The following is a 22,007-nucleotide window of genomic DNA, read 5'->3' on the forward strand; positions in this document are numbered from 1 at the left end:
AATTATTATTATTATTATTATTATTATTTTGAGTATGCTAAGGATCCAATACCCTGACGTGTATTGATTGGGTGGACCAAAACCTAACATCGTTTCTTAGTTTTAACTGTATCAATACGATGAAGTTAAATTGTAATCCTATACCCATACCGTGTTAAGGCCCTTCCTGTTTTACTCACGGTGAGTGCATAGTTCGAACTGAACTGACAAACGTGCACAGAATGCCCGTGTAAGATTTATATGTAATCTGAAATTTTCAGATCATGTTACCCAGTCTTACATCGACCTCGGATGGCTACGCCTTGAAGACAGATGCAAGATGCATACCCTGACTTAATTGCACCGAATCCTTACCTTACAATCCCCATCTTATCTGTATGAACGATTTCATAGCCTTTCTGAACACCATCATAAAAACACCAGAGCGCTGAGCGCGACATTGCTCGCTATTCCTAAGCATAAATCCTCAACCTACAATAATTCCTTCACTGTTGTGGCCAGCCGTGAATGGAACTTCCTTTCGCAGGAGGTCAGAGGGATATCAAACCATGGAAGATTTAAAAGTATGTGCTCAAAATATCTCTATGAAACGAGGTTGTAGTGCGAGAGTACTCTTCTTCTTCTTCATCAATAGTGTTAGAGAGTACTCAGCTGTGGTTTCCTGCATAGTTATCCTTATCCCCATCCCCATTTTGTAATGTTTTTCACCCCACAGTAAACACATGAAAACTTTAACATTCGTCAATGTGATATATTTCTGGAATTGGACAAATTAATTTTAAATATTAGTAGGTTTATCTATATTATTATTATTATTATTGTAATTCATTGTATGTTGTATATTCATTTCTTTGTAGGAAGCGAAATGTTAATTTATATTGTGTATTATAATATATGATAAAAACAACTCCTCAAAAGACCAGGAGGAAACAGGAGAATTTTGGGACCTATTGGACCAGACCATAGATAACATCCCCAAACACCATATAAAATTATTAATAGGCGACTTCAACGCTCAACTAGGCAGAGAAAGAAAATACCGTGACATCATCGGAAAATGGCCAGCACACAAGAAAACAAATAAAAATGGAGAGAGACTAGTTGACCTGTGTAGAAACCATAATTTAATCTCAAAATCTACATGTTTTAAGAGGAAACCTCAAAAACTCAAAACATGGAAACACCCTGACTACACTAAAGGAGAATGGCAACTGGACCACGTCTGCATGGACAAATACCACCACAAAGAGATCTATAACGTCAAAGTCCTCCGAGGAATAGACACAGGTTCAGATCACTACGTAGTTAAAATTAAAATTAAACTCACTCCCCAGAGGAGACAACAAAAGCAAGCCCTTAAAACTAAAAGAAAAATAGATCCTACCCAGCTAATCAACAACAAAAATTACCAGAAAGCAACTGAAAAAATAAAAATCACAGACAAACTTGAAGACTTAGTACACAACCTTAAACAAATTGCAGAAGACCTAGCTCCAATTAAACCACGTAAAAAACACCAATGGTGGAACAGTGAATGTGATGAAACAGTGGAGAAAAGACATCAGGCATGGCTATTACATCAGTCCCAAAAGACAGAAATATCCTATCAAAAGCTAGTAAAACAGAGAAAAGAAACTACCCAAGTCTTAAGAAGAATAAAAAGACAACATCATAAGGACACCCTGCAGTTAATTGAAGAACAGTTCAGTAAAACTAAATCAAGGGACTACTACAAAACCTTCAGAAAGCAGCTCCAAAAATATGAACCCCCGACCCTACTGATGAAGGATGAAGATGGTAAGCTGGCCCATAACAATAAAGACAATGCAGAAATTCTGGCTAAACATTTCAACAAGCTTTTAAATTGTGAGGAACCTACAGAACTCCTTCATTTGGACACCAACACCCCGATAAAAACATCACCAGAAAACATCAATCCCCCCACAATAAAGGAAGTCTACCAGGCTCTGAATAAATTAAAAAACTACAAAGCGCCAGGAGAAGATCAGACATTTGCGGAAATCTGGAAATATGCAGGAAACTCAGCAAAAGTTGCCCTCCATCAACAACTTGTCTCTATCTGGATTAAAGAAGAACTACCAGAACACTGGACAACAGCCCTCATTCATCCTCTGCACAAAAAAGGGGACAAAACCGACCCTAATAACTACAGGGGAATCTCTCTCCTAGATATAACATACAAAATATTTTCAATAATCATCCTTAATAGGATAAGTTTACAACTTGAGAAAGAACTAGGAGAATATCAAGGAGGTTTCAGACCCTGGAGGAGCTGTCCTGATCAGATCATGAGTCTTAAGTTGATAATGGACTATAACAGGAGAAGAAACAGAGATATGGTGATAACATTTGTAGATTTCAAGAAAGCTTATGATTGCATCCATAGAGAATCTCTGTTTAAAATTTTAAGACACCTTGGACTACACCCCAAATTAATAAACATGATAAAATTGACTCTCACCAATACCAAGTCAAAAGTGAAGTTTAGGGGTGAAACATCAGAGACATTTGAAATTAAAACTGGACTACAGCAGGGAGATGGGCTCTCACCACTATTATTTAACTGTGCTCTAGAAATGGTAATGAGGGAATGGTTTAGAAAATGTCCCCCCAAAATAAAGATTGGCCGAAAAATCAAAACAAATTGCCTGGGTTTTGCTGACGATTTGGCATTACTAGCAGTGGACATAAAAGAAGCAAAAACCCAGATATCAGAACTTCAAAACATTGCAAATAAAATTGGCCTCAAAATATCATTTGAAAAAACAGAAATTATGCCCCAAAAACCAACACAGCTAAAAGAAGTCACCATAAATGGTAATAAAATCAAAATAGTAACTCAGTTTAAATATCTTGGAGAAGTAATAACACATAACTTAAATGAAAAAATCTCAATCCAAGTAAGAACAAATAGATTAGCTAAAGCACAAAAATTAACATGGGATATCTACAAAAAGAAATGTCTATCAATAAATACAAAAATAAAACACTACAACACAGTTATAAAACCGGAAGCTACATATGCAGCAGAAACACTCTTTTACCTGAATAAACAATCAAAGACTGACAGACTTCAGAAAATTGAAAGGAGGATTGGAAGAACCTGTATCAACAAAAAATATCAGAAAGATGGACAGTGGCGGTTAATACCTAACAAAGTCGTGTACAAAGAGCTAGAACCCATTACAGATACTATGCGTAAGAGGAGACTGGGATTCTTTGGACATATCATGAGGATGCAGGACTCGAGACTTCTGAAACAACTAGTACAACACAATCTCGTCTCAAAAAATACCACAACAGGATGTAAATGGATCAGAGAAGTAAGAGAGGATCTGAAGGAAATAGGCCTTACAACAGAAGACACCAAAAATAAGATAAAATTGAATACAAAACTCAAGAATACAAACCTCCGCTTTACCCTTACACAAAACAAACCAACAACACGCACATTTTCAACTGAGGAAAGGGCACGAAGATCGGAGCGTCTGAAGAAGTACTGGGAGGACCGCAAAGCCCGAACAATCCCTTCAAAGAGACCTGAACGACGGACTGACTAAAGTGATCCTATGTGGTCATAAAAGAAGAAGAAGAAGAAGATATATTTTTATGTACAGCAGGATAGCCTAGTACCATAGTAATTTGTTTCAGTCTCTTTTTTCATTTATTCAGTATTTTTTAAATGTTACTTGTATTTCACTGGTTAAGTGTAAGACAGGGACATGTGTCCCTAACTTTGCCAGTTAAAATAAACCATATCTATCTATCTACTGACGAACAGTCAAACGAACAAACTTTTTCTGTCACATAAATCTGGCATGCAGCTTACTTGAGTTACATTATGTTTCATTTTCCATATTGCCTTGATTGCTTGTTTACATAATTAAGACATTTTCTTAAAACTAAATTTTCAGCGACTTAGAGAGACGTATCGTCAGAAACCATTATGACATATGTAAACAACCACAGGCCAGCATTTACGATATGGTACCACAAGAAAATGGATGAATTCCTTTAAATTCTGCGCAAACCGTGTAAACACTATGTAGAAATGCCGGTCAGCTGTGCAGATTTTTTTTACCACTTCTTCCACTATCCACAGCGAATTCTCATCTCGTAGGCTACTGTAACCATTCATAACAATTTGTTTAGACTTCCTACTTAATCCCCCCCACCCCCCACTTCCCCTTTTTTATTAGCTTTGAAGTACTTCACTTGCGACTTAAGTGTCAAAGAATCACCCACGTGTTGCTCACAGCTGGCAGCCATTATGAATATTGAGCATGCTATTGCAGCCAGTACTGCAAGCTCACAGCCGCACGCTCCTAACTGCATGGCCAACTCGCCTGGTAGCTGTGTGTTTGGTTTAGCAAAGATTCATGGAGCTTCTACAGTCAAAAGGTTCCATTCTTTTCACATATATATATATTACCTAAGCACGATTTCTATGCACTGGAATACTGATGAACTTTGATTTTGTTCTTTATCACATACAAATATTCTTCATGAATGTATTCATCTTGCTATGACACCATCATGGTTGTTTAACTTGGGATAAAATAGTGCAGTGGTTTCCTCTTGTCTTTTGCATGTAATTGGAGCTGTCCATAACTTGGGGAACAGATGCCTTCTGTAGCTGTCCCTAACCTGAAAAACAATGTTGTATTGTGTGTGCTATTGTATGGATGTGAATCTTGGAAATCAGAGATCAGGATTGGAAACAACTAGAAGCGTTCGAGATGTGGGTCTGGAGATGAATGCTACAGACTGAATGGATTGAAAAGAGGACAAACAACAGCATTCTGCACGAAATTCAAGGGAAGTGAGAACTGATGCTGATGATACAGAGAAGAGGAACTAAATTCACTGGCCACATCTTGCAACACCTTACTTACCAATCTGCTGGAAGGGAAAATCACATGGAAGAAAGGCAGAGGACGACTGAGGGAAAAAAATTCCGTCAAGTCTTACCACAAAATCTTCATTATGGTTCCTACTATGAATGAAACAAGGAGCTGAGGACAGAGAACAATGGCTGCCTAGACACTACCTTGAGACGTTGTTGTTGTTGTTGATGATGATGAATGTATTCAACTTAATGCACAGGTATGGAAACAACAAAAGCATTAAATATAAAATTACAGTATAAAGGTGAGTAGATCAGTTCTAATGAATAATTGACTTCCAAATAGTGTTTCTTAAATTTGATAAACGTGTTGCAATAACAATATTGGAGGACATTTTATTCAGTTGTTTCTTTTTACAATATTTAAATACCCATAGAGCATCACCAAATGATTAAAATAAAATATGCTATAATTTTTACAGAAATATGAATTTGAATGAAATAACTTATTTAGAAAAAGGCTGTATCATATAGCTGAAAATACAAACAAGCATACCGGTACATAAAAGGAAGAATTGGAATGATCTCACATCATCACAGAACATTTGACTCTAAACTCTGTACCATTTCAAAACAGTCTTGTTTCTGTTTGACGAAGTAAATCCAAAAATATATGGAGCGAATGAACAAATACTTCCTGTGCATTAAATGCTTGGAATATAAGCAATAAATCTTCATTGAATTTAAATGTAAATATAAATCTCAATGACACATGCAGATGATTCACAATTTGTTTTAACTAGAGATTATCTCCATAAACATACAACTGGAAAGGCAAAAAGGGAGAAGGAATAAAACCAAATGCACGGAAAGTATTGTGGTCAAAAATTTCTTGGGTAGCTCACCATAAAATCCAGTAGGAAGGGAAAAAAATCAGAATAATGTTGTCACTGGCAGTAATAAAGTGTCAAAAGAAAAAGTAAAGTAGACAAATTTACAATGAAGTCTATAAATTTTGTAAAACCAAAAAGTAAGTAAATATACAGCCAGAATTGGAGGAACTTAGCTTCAAAAGAATCAATTCATTTTCATTCCTATTTACACAGTGTCTTAACATTACAGAACTGATGTAAGGGAAAAATGCCTTAAATGTATGTCCATCTCTAGTATGTCCACAAAGGTAATTGTTAACAAATGTCTAATCTTTGGTCTGGTTGTAATACTCAAGTTTTGTCACACATGAGTTTCGAATAGCACAGAGTAGCAGTTTAAAATAAAATAAAAACCACACACACATTACCTCAATTACAACTTAGAAAGATAAAAGGCCAAAGTTCTATAAAAACAAAATCTTATTACTGAATGTTTGAGGTAGGATTAAACTCTTATAATAAGACAAATATACCAGTTACAAAGTATCAAAACTGGGTTGCTTGCAGTTCTGAACTATGCCTATAATACACTGGTGAAGTATCTCTGAAAAAAGCATAAAATCTGAGCAATTATTCTGCAATGAATTTCATTCATAAAAATTCTCTCTTATACTGTACATAAAACTTGATATAATAAACAACTGGAAGTAAAAGAAACACAATGCATACTCTGTTCAGAATAAAGTCTGCACCAGTATTTGAGGGAGAAAATGGCAATCTTTACCAACAGACAGTAATTTTAATATGATTGAAATGTTTAGATATATTAATTATTCAATTCTTCTAAGTCTCATGCAAGTGGGCCCATATCTCAACAATTATAACCTTAAAAAAGTTGGATCCATTAAGGAAATCATAGTCATATTAAAAAAGAAAATAACAAACACAATCAGCAATATATGTAGTTTCAATAGCTTTCATTAATAAATAGTTTATCAAAAGTACTGTCTTTGTATCAAAATGTCAATAAGACATGCAACAGGTGCTCTTTTAGTTCAGGAGACTGATATTAACAGTGACAATTCCATTATCACAAACCCACTAATTTTATTTTCAAACAACAGCTATTTATAATAATGAATTATTTCAATTTGAGTACTGAAAAATTGAGTACTGTATTTAATGTCATTTTTTTTGTACCCTCTAGACTTCAAAATAAATACACAGTGTTCAAATATCACACAGGTTCCTATTACCTCACCTAAGTCTCAATGAGAAAGACAGCATAAAAATAATTCATGGTACCAGTAGCAAATTTTATACAGGAGTATGAAAACTAGAAACATTACACACCAGTTACATGCATAACCCAGATGGAAAACAACTGATGCAACTTCAACTTGGTTCACACACTGGTGCATAATTAGTTTGCATTTTCTGGTATAGAGAGTTGTCCCATACATTTGTAAGTATCGGATGCTAATGCGGGGGAAATCTTTACTACCATCATGCCACATCATTTACAAACAGGGCAAAGCTCCATGTTCAAAAGAGTAATACAACAATACAATAGAAACTCATGACAGTGAAGTCCTAGTCTAGTATTAATGTTCATAGCTTTCAATGATATTACTGGAGAGAAAAATAAAGAGAAGCAGGAAAATTAAAGATGCAGGATAATGTTAAGAAGTTTACAAGCAATTATAATAAAATACACAGTGTATAGTCATATCAACGGCCTAGTTCTAATGCCACATATCTGACGATGCTTTTCCTCTCCATTATTCACCTTTAACATTGGTCACGCCTCCCAGCCACATATGGAAGTGCAGTCCACCAGAACAATTTTCCTTGGGCTCATTTTCCTTTGAAAATGTGTAAAGGAAAATGAACCTTAAATAAATTATACTGTACGAGTGCGTAAATACTCCAGGCAAACACATATTCCCACAGTATAGTACGGTAAGGTTCATTTTTCTTTACACACATGCATAGGAAAATTAACACAATGAAAATTGTTCTAATGGACTGCATATCCATATGTGGCTGAGAGGCGTGATCAATCTTAAGGAAAATAATGGATAAGAACAGCATTGTCAGATACATTGTATTAGAACTAGAAGTTTACAACAAATGTTACTGCAAATTGTATGTATTCCTCAGTGACTTTAAACAAGGTTAGTCCATTTGTCTGTTGGGATGGAACACTTTGCACATTTCACATGCTCACAACCATTGCAAATACAGTAAAAGAAATCAACAAAGAAAAATTGTGGGGATTTATTCTGAACACTTCTCTCAAGTGTGACTGTATGGGTTAATACTGTAGAGTAGAACTATAAATAAATCATGCTGGTAATTTTCAAGGGTTAAAAAAATAATGATTCTTTCCAGCAAAACTTGACATAAAGTTGGCACAACTGACTATCCACTGGCATGAAATGGATATCAAACATAAAAACAAAATAAATGCATCAACAGCAGTGTCTCATCCAATAACACAGCTCATTTGTCCAAAATGGCTGATTTTTTGAAATACAAACAAACCTAGGTAACTTATGAACTGCAAGAATTTCTTCTTCTTCTTCTTTTATGACCACATAGGATCACTTTAGTCAGTTCGTCGTTCAGGTCTCTTTGAAGGGATTGTTCGGGCTTTGCGGTCCTCCCAGTACTTCTTCAGACGCTCCGATCTTCGTGCCCTTTCCTCAGTTGAAAATGTGCGTGTTGTTGGTTTGTTTTGTGTAAGGGTAAAGCGGAGGTTTGTATTCTTGAGTTTTGTATTCAATTTTATCTTATTTTTGGTGTCTTCTGTTGTAAGGCCTATTTCCTTCAGATCCTCTCTTACTTCTCTGATCCATTTACATCCTGTTGTGGTATTTTTTGAGACGAGATTGTGTTGTACTAGTTGTTTCAGAAGTCTCGAGTCCTGCATCCTCATGATATGTCCAAAGAATCCCAGTCTCCTCTTACGCATAGTATCTGTAATGGGTTCTAGCTCTTTGTACATGACTTTGTTAGGTATTAACCGCCACTGTCCATCTTTCTGATATTTTTTGTTGATACAGGTTCTTCCAATCCTCCTTTCAATTTTCTGAAGTCTGTCAGTCTTTGATTGTTTATTCAGGTAAAAGAGTGTTTCTGCTGCATATGTAGCTTCCGGTTTTATAACTGTGTTGTAGTGTTTTATTTTTGTATTTATTGACAGACATTTCTTTTTGTAGATATCCCATGTTAATTTTTGTGCTTTAGCTAATCTATTTGTTCTTACTTGGATTGAGATTTTTCATTTAAGTTATGTGTTATTATTTCTCCAAGATATTTAAACTGAGTTACTATTTTGATTTTATTACCATTTATGGTGACTTCTTTTAGCTGTGTTGGTTTTTGGGGCATAATTTCTGTTTTTTCAAATGATATTTTGAGGCCAATTTTATTTGCAATGTTTTGAAGTTCTGATATCTGGGTTTTTGCTTCTTTTATGTCCACTGCTAGTAATGCTAAATCGTCAGCAAAACCCAGGCAATTTGTTTTGATTTTTCGGCCAATCTTTATTTTGGGGGGACATTTTCTAAACCATTCCCTCATTACCATTTCTAGAGCACAGTTAAATAATAGTGGTGAGAGCCCATCTCCCTGCCGTAGTCCAGTTTTAATTTCAAATGTCTCTGATGTTTCACCCCTAAACTTCACTTTTGACTTGGTATTGGTGAGAGTCAATTTTATCATGTTTATTAATTTGGGGTGTAGTCCAAGGTGTCTTAAAATTTTAAACAGAGATTCTCTATGGATGCAATCATAAGCTTTCTTGAAATCTACAAATGTTATCACCATATCTCTGTTTCTTCTCCTGTTATAGTCCATTATCAACTTAAGACTCATGATCTGATCAGGACAGCTCCTCCAAGGTCTGAAACCTCCTTGATATTCTCCTAGTTCTTTCTCAAGTTGTAAACTTATCCTATTAAGGATGATTATTGAAAATATTTTGTATGTTATGTCTAGGAGAGAGATTCCCCTGTAGTTATTAGGGTCGGTTTTGTCCCCTTTTTTGTGCAGAGGATGAATGAGGGCTGTTGTCCAGTGTTCTGGTAGTTCTTCTTTAATCCAGATAGAGACAAGTTGTTGATGGAGGGCAACTTTTGCTGAGGTTCCTGCATATTTCCAGATTTCCGCAAAGGTCTGATCTTCTCCTGGCGCTTTGTAGTTTTTTAAATTTATTCAGAGCTTGGTAGACTTCCTTTATTGTGGGGGGATTGATGTTTTCTGGTGATGTTTTTATCGGGGTGTTGGTGTCCAAATGAAGGAGTTCTGTAGGTTCCTCACAATTTAAAAGCTTGTTGAAATGTTTAGCCAGAATTTCTGCATTGTCTTTATTGTTATGGGCCAGCTTACCATCTTCATCCTTCATCAGTAGGGTCGGGGGTTCATATTTTTGGAGCTGCTTTCTGAAGGTTTTGTAGTAGTCCCTTGATTTAGTTTTACTGAACTGTTCTTCAATTAACTGCAGGGTGTCCTTATGATGTTGTCTTTTTATTCTTCTTAAGACTTGGGTAGTTTCTTTTCTCTGTTTTACTAGCTTTTGATAGGATATTTCTGTCTTTTGGGACTGATGTAATAGCCATGCCTGATGTCTTTTCTCCACTGTTTCATCACATTCACTGTTCCACCATTGGTGTTTTTTACGTGGTTTAATTGGAGCTAGGTCTTCTACAATTTGTTTATTTTTTCAGTTGCTTTCTGGTAATTTTTGTTGTTGATTAGCTGGGTAGGATCTATTTTTCTTTTAGTTTTAAGGGCTTGCTTTTGTTGTCTCCTCTGGGGAGTGAGTTTAATTTTAATTTTAACTACGTAGTGATCTGAACCTGTGTCTATTCCTCGGAGGACTTTGACGTTATAGATCTCTTTGTGGTGGTATTTGTCCGTGCAAGAATTTATAAAAGAGAAACTGACATATATACAAAGTAAAGGAATATCAGTATGATACGACAATATGAAATGTTGATTCCTTCAGATTTTCTACTGAAGCCATTTCCTGTAAGTCGTGAAAGTCCTGCGAGGAGTGAAATGAAAAGGCACCTGCTATTAGTAACATCAGGCATAAGTGAGATACAATAGTTAGGCCTCTGCCCAGCTACCTTTGCAAACTGGAATTAACCTGGTGCTCATTTTTAAAAATGAACTTCTGGGAAATATGCCTCTCCAGAAGTGGAGATCTTGTTTCTAAATTTCTTGACTTCCTGGGATGAAAGTAAGCACAGTGAACAGTAAAACAATAGTGATGTCAAGGGGAAGGAAGGAAGGAAGGAAGGAAGGAAGGAAGGAAGGAAGGAAGGAAGGAAGGAAGGAAGGAAGGAAGGAAGAGGAAAGATAAAACTAAATGGGAACATTTTGGAAGTGGTTAAAAGTTTCAAGTATTTGGGAAGTGTGATCACAGAAGATGGAAAGATAACCAATGAAATTGGGAAAAGAATACAAGTAAACATTTCTACCAGAGTGTAAAGGGTATTTTGTGGAACCAAGACGTTCTGAAGAAATGTAAAAAAGTATTATATTCAACCTATTACGAACCCATACTAACTTATACAGCTCGATCGTGGACTACAACAAAACGAGAGGAGAGTATATTACAGGCAGCAGAGATGAAATTCCTAAGAGGTATCGAGGGTAAGACCAGATAGGGTAGAATTAGAAATGAAGAGATAAGGAAAAGGACAGGAATCTTGAAACTTCAAGATAGGATAGAAACAACAAGGCTAAAGTGGTATGGGCATATGGTGAAAATGAGAGAAGAAAGAGTGCCAAAAAAGTTTTTTCAGAGAAGTTAACAGGAAGAGACCACGAGAAAGACCCCGAAAGAGATGGATAGATACAGTGTGGGAGTGCATAGAGAAGAGGGGAGAAAAACAAGATGTACTTAAGTAGAAGAGTGGTGGAGAGACAGGCAGCGATGGAGGTCCTTGATTCACAACCCAACCCGGGAAGCTGGAAACTGGAAATGAAGATGATTCTTTTGGATGAAGCAAACATGCTATTACTGTCTCAGATAAGCAGTCACACTCAAATTTTCAGTTACCAATAGACAATCACCATATCCTGCTCACTGACTGAATGGACAGCATTTGAAGACTTTGGTTCAGATAGTTCTGGGTTCAATTACTGGCCAGCCAGTGATTTTAACTGTGTCTGGTTAATTACATTAATTCAGGAATTGGGTGTTTGTATTTGTCCCAACACACTCCTCATCACATACACACACCACACCACATTACATTACACTACACTACCAACCACCACAAAAACATGCAAAGGTGAATACACCCCTCCATATAAGGTTTGTACCATGAAGGGCATCCAGCCATCAAACAGGGCCAAATCCACATGTGTAACACAGTTCACAACCACGACCCCATCAGGGTGTGGGAAAAGCAGAAGAAGCAGAATAGAATATTCATTCACGATATGTAAGGTAAGCATTGTCATACATTTAAAACAAAAAGAAAAACAGGACTCAAAGATGCACTGAAGACATTTCAAAAACAGAGTTTACATGTTTAAAATTTTTAGCTACCTATATAATGTAGATTAAAGGGATACTTAGCAAGATAATCAATGCAGATTTAACTGACAAATTAAAATGGGAATATCCTCAGAACCATAAACTCAGCTAAATGAACCTAAGAAAACTATAGTCAAAAAAGATCAAATGCTTACAGTTTACAAATTTTGTCTTGGAAGTCTATTTCTGCAAGCAAGAGTGAACAAGTACATTTTAATTCATGAGTAATGTAAGTCTTATATTTAGTGAAAACAAGTTTAATAGAAGAAAGTATAAGAAATTAGAAGTAAATACCAGTAGCCTACGTGATCTGACTTTTCTAGAAGTGATAATCATAATGCTCTGCCACTGTTCTCCACTACGACTGACCTTTTTTCTGTCCATGAAGTTCCTATAAAGGAGAAATCTTCTACCTGTATTACATTTCATGACATGAAAATGTTGCCTACATTCTGCTTTGTATTATTAATTGCAGTCTGTCCCAATTCTCTTGATGTTTGCACTGTTTTAGCCAGTAGCAACAGTGTTGGGTTGCCTTGGTAAGGACTCTTCAGGTGGCTAGGATAATCTACTATACCAGAAATGAAGCTGTAACAATCAACCGTAAAATTTTAACCAAAACCTAACATAGCATGTCCATAAGAGCAGTTTGTTCACCTTTTAATTTCCCATACCAGAACTTGAGTTAGTTACAGCACACTTCTTAGCAGTAAAACAACATTTAAATTAGACAACTGTCAGCAACAATAACACAAACTGTTTCTCTCCTGTATACTGTTGTAAGTGGTATGGCTTCTTATATACTTGTTTGTATGGTATGTTCTAGTAAACTTTAATGTTAGCTGCATTCACTGTATCCAGTTTCTCTATTATTATTACTGCATAACTTTTGAACTCTGAAAAACATGCATAGAGGAGAAAGCAGAAGATATCGATGTTGTACCTCGAAATACTGCTGACAATGTTGAGGGACCCACAGCACATGTATAATTTAGAACGAAAACTTGTTGATATACTGTAGTTCACCTTACTGGTCCGGTTTCTAAGCTGAAATATTATCACACAACGGTTTTCTAGGCGCAACAACAAAATCAGGAATCAAGGCATTGTGAAACAAGAATGCAAACACCTTTTAATAGTTTGGCATTGAGTAATTCCAAGATTTAACCTCAAGGTCTTTAACTCCCTCTTCCCACATTGACTTGCCACTGTGTTCATTCTACTGCGTTTCTTTTCTTGTCCCCACCACCTCTCTTTCTCTCTCTCTCTCTCTATGACTTGGAATAAAAAATTAAGTGCCCATGAGAAAACAAACATTTCTTTTTCACTTATTACAAATAATGCTTCATTGCTCTATTATGGTGCAAGTCGACAGTGCAACCATGTTGTATGAGCTACTACGCAGGCATATACTGTTCAATTTATTGTCGGGACACCTTTATAGTGTATTGCTAAGAAAATAATTTTGTACCAAAAAATACAATTTTATTAAAGAGTACAGGCTTCTTAAAGTAAAAATGAAGTAATTTTACACTGCGTGCCAGTGGGTTTGTCACTGGGAATTGTACTCCTTTCCAAGACACCGTGCACTAGGGAAGACAGTGTACTGTGCTTGATAAAGAAGCACCATTCCAATTGATGTGCCTACTAGCACTATAGAGCGAAATGCTTGATTTTTGGATTGAGAAGCCTATATTCTTGAACATTTATACCCCCAATCACTGAAAAAGAAATATTGCAAAATTGTTTATTAAAAAAATGCAGAAATCAAAATAAAGAGCACCAACATGACAAAGGAAATTTCCTGCAGACTTGTGAAACAACACTAGAACGAACTGACTGAGCTGAAGTTAGATGATATGAGATAGGTCAAATTCAGGTGTATTTCAGGGCATTACAGAAAATAAAAATGTTACAAAGTCATGTACAGAAAAAACACAGCGTACATAAAGAAAACAGTGAAGTAAATCAGCATCAAAAAGCCAATGTTAGTGTGACCATCATTATAACTAACAATAATTATAATTTATCACTTCAATTTTTATTGTTTATTGCTTCAAAGAACACTTGTTGATCCCAGTGCACTTTAGCTCACCGCAACTCAGGCCGTGAGCTCTCTCTCTCTCTCTCTCTCTCTCTCTCTCTCTCTCTCTCTCTCTCTCACATCATTAATGGAAATATTGAACTACATCTCTATACATATTTAGCTTTTAATTAAACTCCTACCCACCAGATTTTTCAGAATGTTCGTCTTTAGGCATAAATCATGGAAGCATAGATAACTAATAAATGTTTTTAAGAAACATTTAAAGTGGGTTTGGAATGGAGGTTGTCACACTGTCTCCAGAACTTCAGCACTTATCTTTTACCAACTTTACTGATAAGCTAATCTAATTTTCTGCCATGAAGTAATGAATTAGTTAACTATGTCTTTCTACTTGCATCAGAATCACTTTCAGAAAGTTGTGGTTGCACTTACATGGGAGATCATGAAGACATCTTCAGCACCCCATACTATATATACACAAAACAAGAACATACACTCTTTGCAGGAAACCACGACACTTGCATTATGTACAATTACAAAGCACGAATTTTTAAAAAACTGAACATAAATCACAGCTTTTTATACACGCACTGTGATTTGTTAACATCTTCGTAAATTATTTACAAGTCTGTACAATAAACATACTGAGGAAATACTTGAAAGTCAATACATTATTTGGTATTTACACTATGATACACGTATTTCACTGAACAAGATAAAAGTTAGTCAACACCAGCAAAGCCTTGTGAACCTTCAATAGCCTTCACAAGCTTATCTCGTAGCTGCTGATAACTATCATAAGGTGGGAGATCTAGGCGGTTGAAACTGAAACAAAAGTAAAGGAGTGATAAGTTCTCAGGGAACAAATACACACATCAATGGAGAATGCATAACAGAATATACGAGGATCAACAAGTTAACACATTGCTGACCGGATGCTTGAACTTGTCACATACCCTGTGGACCGGACCGTTTTCTACTGAGCATACTAGAGTGCACATGACTATAAAAATGTACATAAATGTTAAACTAGTCAAGATTTTATCTTTAAAGTTGATGGATCTGTCTTTATAAAACCATCTTCATGTCAATTCCTAATACATCATCAATGTTTACCTCGTCGTCATCAGAGTCACGTGAATAAATGAGCATACTATGTAAATTATGGTGTGTAGGGGCTTGAATATCACTTCCACTATCACTCTCACATTCAGTTTCCACTAATTCACAATCACTATATCCATTTGAACGATCATCAGCATACAATTCTTTTAAAATATCGTCGTCAGCTAACACTGTATTACGTGTTGACTGAACCGGCAGAAAGAAAGTTGAAGTTTTGAAACTAAACCAAAGAATAAAGGAAGGCCTGGAATAAAAGAAAAGTGGCAGATATACATCTACGATTTATTCTACTCAATGTTCAAGTCCGAAATAGTTCAATACATGATCAAGAGAAGTAACAGGGAGACCGAAAACGATGTTGTGAATAAAATTGAGATTTCTTGGGGCCGTCACCTACAGCTGGCGAGCGCACTACGAAACTTCTCGGGGCTCATCACCCATGGGTTAAATCTTCTCCTTATTTTTCTTCTTCTTATTATTATCATCATATTGCATTTACAAGCATAATGTGTAAAAATATACAATGAACATATAAATTAAAATATAGAAGTAATTAAACTAGAATGTCCAGCGTTGACAACTAGTCCACTGCTTGGTGTCAATTCATGCAGAGCCCATAAACCATCCTTAAATGCTGACAGTGGACAACTCTCAACAAATGAAGCAATGTCTGCTTCTCAGCACCACACTCACACGCAGCATTTTCACAATATCCCCACTTTTTCATCATATATCGGCACCTGCCGTGGCTTGTTCTGAAACAGTTGAGTTTTGACCACTCATGTCGAGGAAGATCGAAACCTGGCACTTTCTTCGTTGGGTCTTTAATCAGAAAGACGTTGCTGGGTGGACATTATTCCCACTGTTGCCTCCATTCTGCTGTTACACTGAATTTTTCATGGGAGTGTAGATCAGTCCAGAGTGGATTCCGGGATTTTAACCTCATCACAGGTGGATCTCGTAAGGCATTGAACAAGAGTGAGTTCCTGTGTGCTAAGGTCTTCTTGAGCAACTGCACTTTCACTGCTTTTCTCCTCAGATCTGGAGGAGCAATGTTTTTCTAGAACAGGCAGCCACTGAGTAGGAGTGGACCTCACTGTATCAGACTTCAAGCACTACTCCTCGAAAGCAAGGAAGTTGTGACACAATGTTTATTCTACAAAGGCCTACACATACAGGATGAGTTGGCCATGTGGTTAGGGGCGTGCGGCTGTGAGTTTGCATCTGGGAGATAGTGGGTTTGAATCCCACTGTCGGCAGCCCTGAAGATCGTTTTCTGTGGTTTCCCATTTTCGCACCAGACAAATGCTGGGTCTGTACCTTAATTAAGGCCATGCCCGCTTCCTTTCAACTCCTAGGCCTTTCATATCCCATCGTCGCCCTAAGACCTATCTGTGTGGGTGTGACGTAAAAAAAGAGAGAAAGAAAGAAAAAAAAAGTCTACACTGTTTAACGGCAATGAATCATTCACTGATCCTCTCTGGATAGACCAAACTGCTGTTATTCATCACAATGATGAAGAATGTGAGGCAAGTAACCCCCCACGAAATAATGATTGAACGAATCCCCAAATCATGTTCCCTAGACCACCCTCCCTTGCCACACTGGCTTCAAGCCCAACCATGATACAACTTGAAAACACTGTTCCTTCTGGTGAATGATGCACACACATCCTATAATCCATTCATAAGATAAAATGTGATTCACAAGACCAAGCAACCTTCTGTCACAGATATAAAGTCTAATCTCAATGCTCTTTCGTCCATTAAAGGCACTTTCAACACTGGTGATGAATTAGAATATAGGCCCCATTAATTCAAATGACATAGCTTCACATGTAATAGCGATGAGTGACTGCAAGGGCCTCTGGAGACCCGGTGCAGGTCTTCCTATTTGATGCCCATGAGCAACCTGCATGTCTGACTGTGAGATGATGATTCTGAATGTTGGAACAGATACCTTCCTGCACCCTGATTAAAGTACAATGTAATTTGAGCACAGAAGCATTTCTGTTGGTCTATGCTTCACAAGGAAATCCTCAACACGTTCAGCCCGACTGTGAACAAATACCGAGTTACCAAAATTCTGACGTGCACAACTGGTGGAGCAAGCTGTTCTTTTATAAAATCTGACGTGCATCACCGGGGGCGCACAATGTGGTTTGAGATACATGTTGCTTTATATTGCAGTTGGCGCATTGTGCAAGGAAATAGAGTAATGCTTCCGCTTTATTAAGACTGTATACAAGTGTACCACCGGTGGTACATGAAACAAAAATTGGTGCATAAAAAGTTTGTAGAAAACTGTCAATCAATAACCTCCGTTAATTAAAAAAACATCACAATTTATCTATTTAAATATGTTGTAAGATTACAAAACTGTGTATAGTTATAACAAAAAGGTTGATTTATTAAATTTCAATGCAAACTGTCTTACATAGAGTAAGAATACACAGGTTTGACAAAAAATAAAATGTATACGAAAAGAAGGCAGTTGCAAACTGAAGTCAGATAAATCGGTCCCTACTCATGGTTTTCTTTATAACCTCATTTCCATATATATGAATGTTAGACCAGTAAATAATTCTTTGGGGAAGAGGACAAATGCTCAAAATAGGAATGTGGTATTACTCTTTCTAAAACAGTGCCAGAAAAATTTAACGTTTTATGCTACAGGCCTACGAAAATGATGCAAACTTTAAACAATAAAATGTAAATTGTTTCAATATATTTTGAACGTAAGAGGTTCACACATACATCGAAAGAGCACTCTATTGATTGCTTATGGGAGGTGTTGCACTCATACAAGGAGTTTTGGAAATGACAAAGCTTCAAAATCTACTTCAACGACCATGACATTGCATGTACCACCAGTGGCACACGGCAGCATGAGATTGTTGCGCGATTACCAAATGCCATCATGCATCACCGGTGATGCACAAAATAAAGTGAGTAAAATGTCTCTAAAACTGTTGTTGTTGTTTGAGTCATCAGTCCATAGACTGGTTTGATGCAGCTCTCCATGCCACCCTATCATGTGCTAACCTTTTCATTTCTACGTAACTATTGTATCCTACATCTGCTCTAATCTGTTTGTCATATTCATACCTTGGTCTACCCCTACCGTTCTTGCCACCTACACTTCCTTCAAAAACCAACTGAACAAGTCCTGGGTGTCTTAAGATGTGTCCTATCATTCTATCTCTTCTTCTCGTCAAATTTAGCCAAATCGATCTCCTCTCACCAATTCGATTCAGTATCTCTTCATTCGTGATTCGATCTATCCATCTCACCTTCAGCATTCTTCTGTAACACCACATTTCAAAAGCTTCTATTCTCTTTCTTTCTGAGCTAGTTATCGTCCATGTTTCACTTCCATACAATGCCACGCTCCACACAAAAGTCTTCAAAAACATCTTTCTAATTCCGATATCAATGTTTGAAGTGAGCAAATTTCTTTTCTTAAGAAAGCTCTTCCTTGCTTGTGTTAGTCTGCATTTTATGTCTTCCTTACTTCTGCCATCGTTGGTTATTTTACTACCCAAGTAACAATATTCATCTACTTCCTTTAAGACTTCGTTTCCTAATCTAATATTTCCTACATCACCTGCCTTCGTTCGACTGCACTCCATTACTTTTGTTTTGGACTTATTTATTTTCATCTTGTACTCCTTACCTAAGACTTCATCCATACAATTCAGCAACTTCTCGAGATCTTCTGCAGTCTCAGATAAAATAACAATATCATCGGCAAATCTCACGGTTTTGATTTCCTCTCCTTGGACTGTGATTCCCTTTCCAAATTTCTCTTTGATTTCCTTTACTCCCTGTTCTATGTAAACATTGAAAAGGAGAGGGGACAAACTGCAGCCTTGCCTCACTCCTTTCTGGATTGCTGCTTCTCTTTCAAAGCCCTCGATTCTTATCACTGCAGACTGATTTTTATACAGATTGTAGATAATTCTTCGTTCTCGGTATCTGATCCCTATCATCTTCAGAATCATAAATAGCCTGGTCCAATCAACATTATCGAATGCCTTTTCTAGATCTACGAATGCCATGTACGTGGGCTTGTCCTTCTTGATTCGATCCTCTAAGATCAGACGTAAAGTCAGGATTGCTTCACGTGTTCCTACATTTCTTCTGAAGCCAAATTGATCTTCCCCCAACTCAGCTTCAACTTGTTTTTCCATTCTTCTGTAAATAATACGTGTTAAAATTTTGCAGGCATGAGATACTAAACTAACGGTGCGGTAGTTTTCACAACCTGTCAGCACCAGCTTTCTTGGGAATAGGTATAACAACATTCTGCCGAAAATCGGATGGGACTTCTCCTGTCTCATACATCTTGTACACTAAATGAAATAACCTTACCATGCTGGTTTCTCCTAAGGCAGTCAGTAATTCAGCGGGAATATCATCAATTCCAGGTGCCTTGTTCCTATTTAGGTCACTCACAGCTCTGTCAAACTCTGACCTCAAAATTGGGTCTCCCATTTCATCAGCATCAACAGCCTCTTCATGTTCCAAAACGAAATTATCTACATCGTTACCTTGATACAACTGTTGGATATGCTCCTGCCATCTTTCTGCTTTGTCTTCTTTCCCTAGAAGTGGCTTTCCATCTGAGCTCTTAATATTCATGCACCTAGATTTCCTTTCTCCAAAGGTTTCCTTGATTTTCCTGTATGCAGCATCTACCTTTCCCAGGACCATACAGCCTTCGACATCCTTGCACTTCTCCTTCAGCCATTCTTCCTTAGCTACCTTGCACTTTCTAACCACTTCATTCTTTAATCGCCTGTATTCTTTTCTGCCCTCTTCATTTCTAGCATTCTTGTATTTTCGTCGTTCATCAATCAGGTCTAGTATCTCCTGAGTTATCCACTGATTCTTAGTTGATCTTTTCTTCCTTCCTAACATTTCTTCAGCAGCCCTACTGACTTCATTTTTCATGACTCTCCACTCTTCCTCTACTGTGTTTCCTTCGGCCTTTTCATTTAGTCCTTGTGCAACATGTTCCTTGAAACAATCCATCACACTCTTTTCTTTCAACTTGTCCCATCTTTTTGCATTCTTTCCTTTCTTCAATTTCTTCAATTTCAGATGGCATTTCATGACCAACAAGTTGTGGTCAGAGTCCACGTCTGCTCCTGGGAAAGTTTTGCAATCCAACACCTGGTTTCTGAATCTCTGCCTAATCATAATGAAGTCTATTTGATACCTTCCAGTGTCTCCAGGTCTCGTCCACGTATACAGCCGTCGTTTGTGGTGTTTGAACCAAGTACTGGCGAGGACTAAATTATGGTCAGTGCAGAATTCAACCAGCCGACTTCCTCTTTCGTTCCTTTGTCCCAATCCAAATTCTCCTACTGTGCTACCTTCTCTTCCTTGGCCTACCACTGCGTTCCAGTCTCCCATCACAATTAGATTCTCGTCACCTTTGACATATTGTATTACATCTTCTATCTCCTCATATATTTTTTCAATTTCTTCATCATCCACTGAACTAGTAGGCATATAGACCTGCACTATTGTGGTGGGCATTGGTTTGGTGTCTATCTTGGCGACAATAATTCTTTCACTATGCTGGTCGTTGTAGCTTATCCGCTGCCCTATTTTCTTATTCATTATTAAACCAACTCCTGCATTACCCCTGTTTGATTTCGTGTTGATAATTCGGTAGTCGCCTGACCAAAAATCCTGTTCTTCCTGCCAACGTACTTCACTTATACCAACTACATCTAACTTTAGCCTATCCATCTCCCTTTTCAGATTCTCTAACCTACCACAACGATTCAAACTTCTAACATTCCACGCTCCGACTCGCAGAATGTCAGTATCCATCTTCCTGATGATCGCCCCCTCTCGTGTAGTCCCCACCCGGAGATCCGAATGGGGGACTAGTTTACCTCCGGAATATTTTACCCGGGAGGAAGCCATCATCAGTACATCATTCATACAGAGAGAGCTGCATGTCCTCGGGAGGTGGTTACGGCTGTAGTTTCCCGTTGCTTTCAGCCGTGTAGCAGTATCAGCACAGCTAAGCCATGTTGAGTATTATTACAAAGCCGTATCAGTCAATCATCTAGACTGCCGCCCTTGCAACTACCGAAAGGCTACTAACCCCCTTTCGATGAACCATTCGTTAGTCTGGTCTCTCAACAGATACCCATCCGATATGGTTGCACCTGCGGCTCGGCTATCTGCATCATTGGGACACGCAAGCCTCCCCACCGCGGCAAGGTCACATGGTTCGCAGAGGAGGCTAAAACTGTTATAATACTTAAACTGACCATTGATCAAGGGGTTTCACATGTACAACAATGTTGTTTGTGTAGAAACTCAATGTTGTTCACAATGTTCCAGAGAAAAAGGAAGGACCAGCTTAATGCTCCCATAGAGGACAATCTAGAACAGCGGCATGCAGTTTGCAGACACAAAGCTGGGAATACTACAAGAAAATTGAGGTTTGGAGAAACAAATCCTTTGGATAGATGAGGCTAAATTTCATGTTTCCAGGAGTGTTAACCAGCAT

General features: G+C 37.4%; 1 protein-coding gene across 3 annotated transcripts in view; it reads right to left on the reverse strand.

The window, feature by feature from the left end:
• Positions 1 to 10,297: 10,297 nt before the first annotated feature.
• Nedd4 (E3 ubiquitin-protein ligase Nedd4) overlaps positions 10,298 to 22,007 on the reverse strand; it is a 592,743-nt gene continuing 581,033 nt past the window's right edge. For all 3 annotated transcript variants that reach the window (XM_067159509.2, XM_067159503.2, XM_067159516.2), the window contains exon 18: positions 10,298 to 15,170. In XM_067159509.2, coding sequence (XP_067015610.1) covers positions 15,068 to 15,170 — 103 coding nt within the window. In that variant the 3' untranslated portion in view covers positions 10,298 to 15,067. The remainder of the gene's footprint in view (positions 15,171 to 22,007) is intronic.

The sequence above is a fragment of the Anabrus simplex genome, chromosome 1 (assembly GCF_040414725.1).
Source record: "Anabrus simplex isolate iqAnaSimp1 chromosome 1, ASM4041472v1, whole genome shotgun sequence".
Lineage (NCBI taxonomy): Eukaryota > Metazoa > Arthropoda > Insecta > Orthoptera > Tettigoniidae > Anabrus > Anabrus simplex.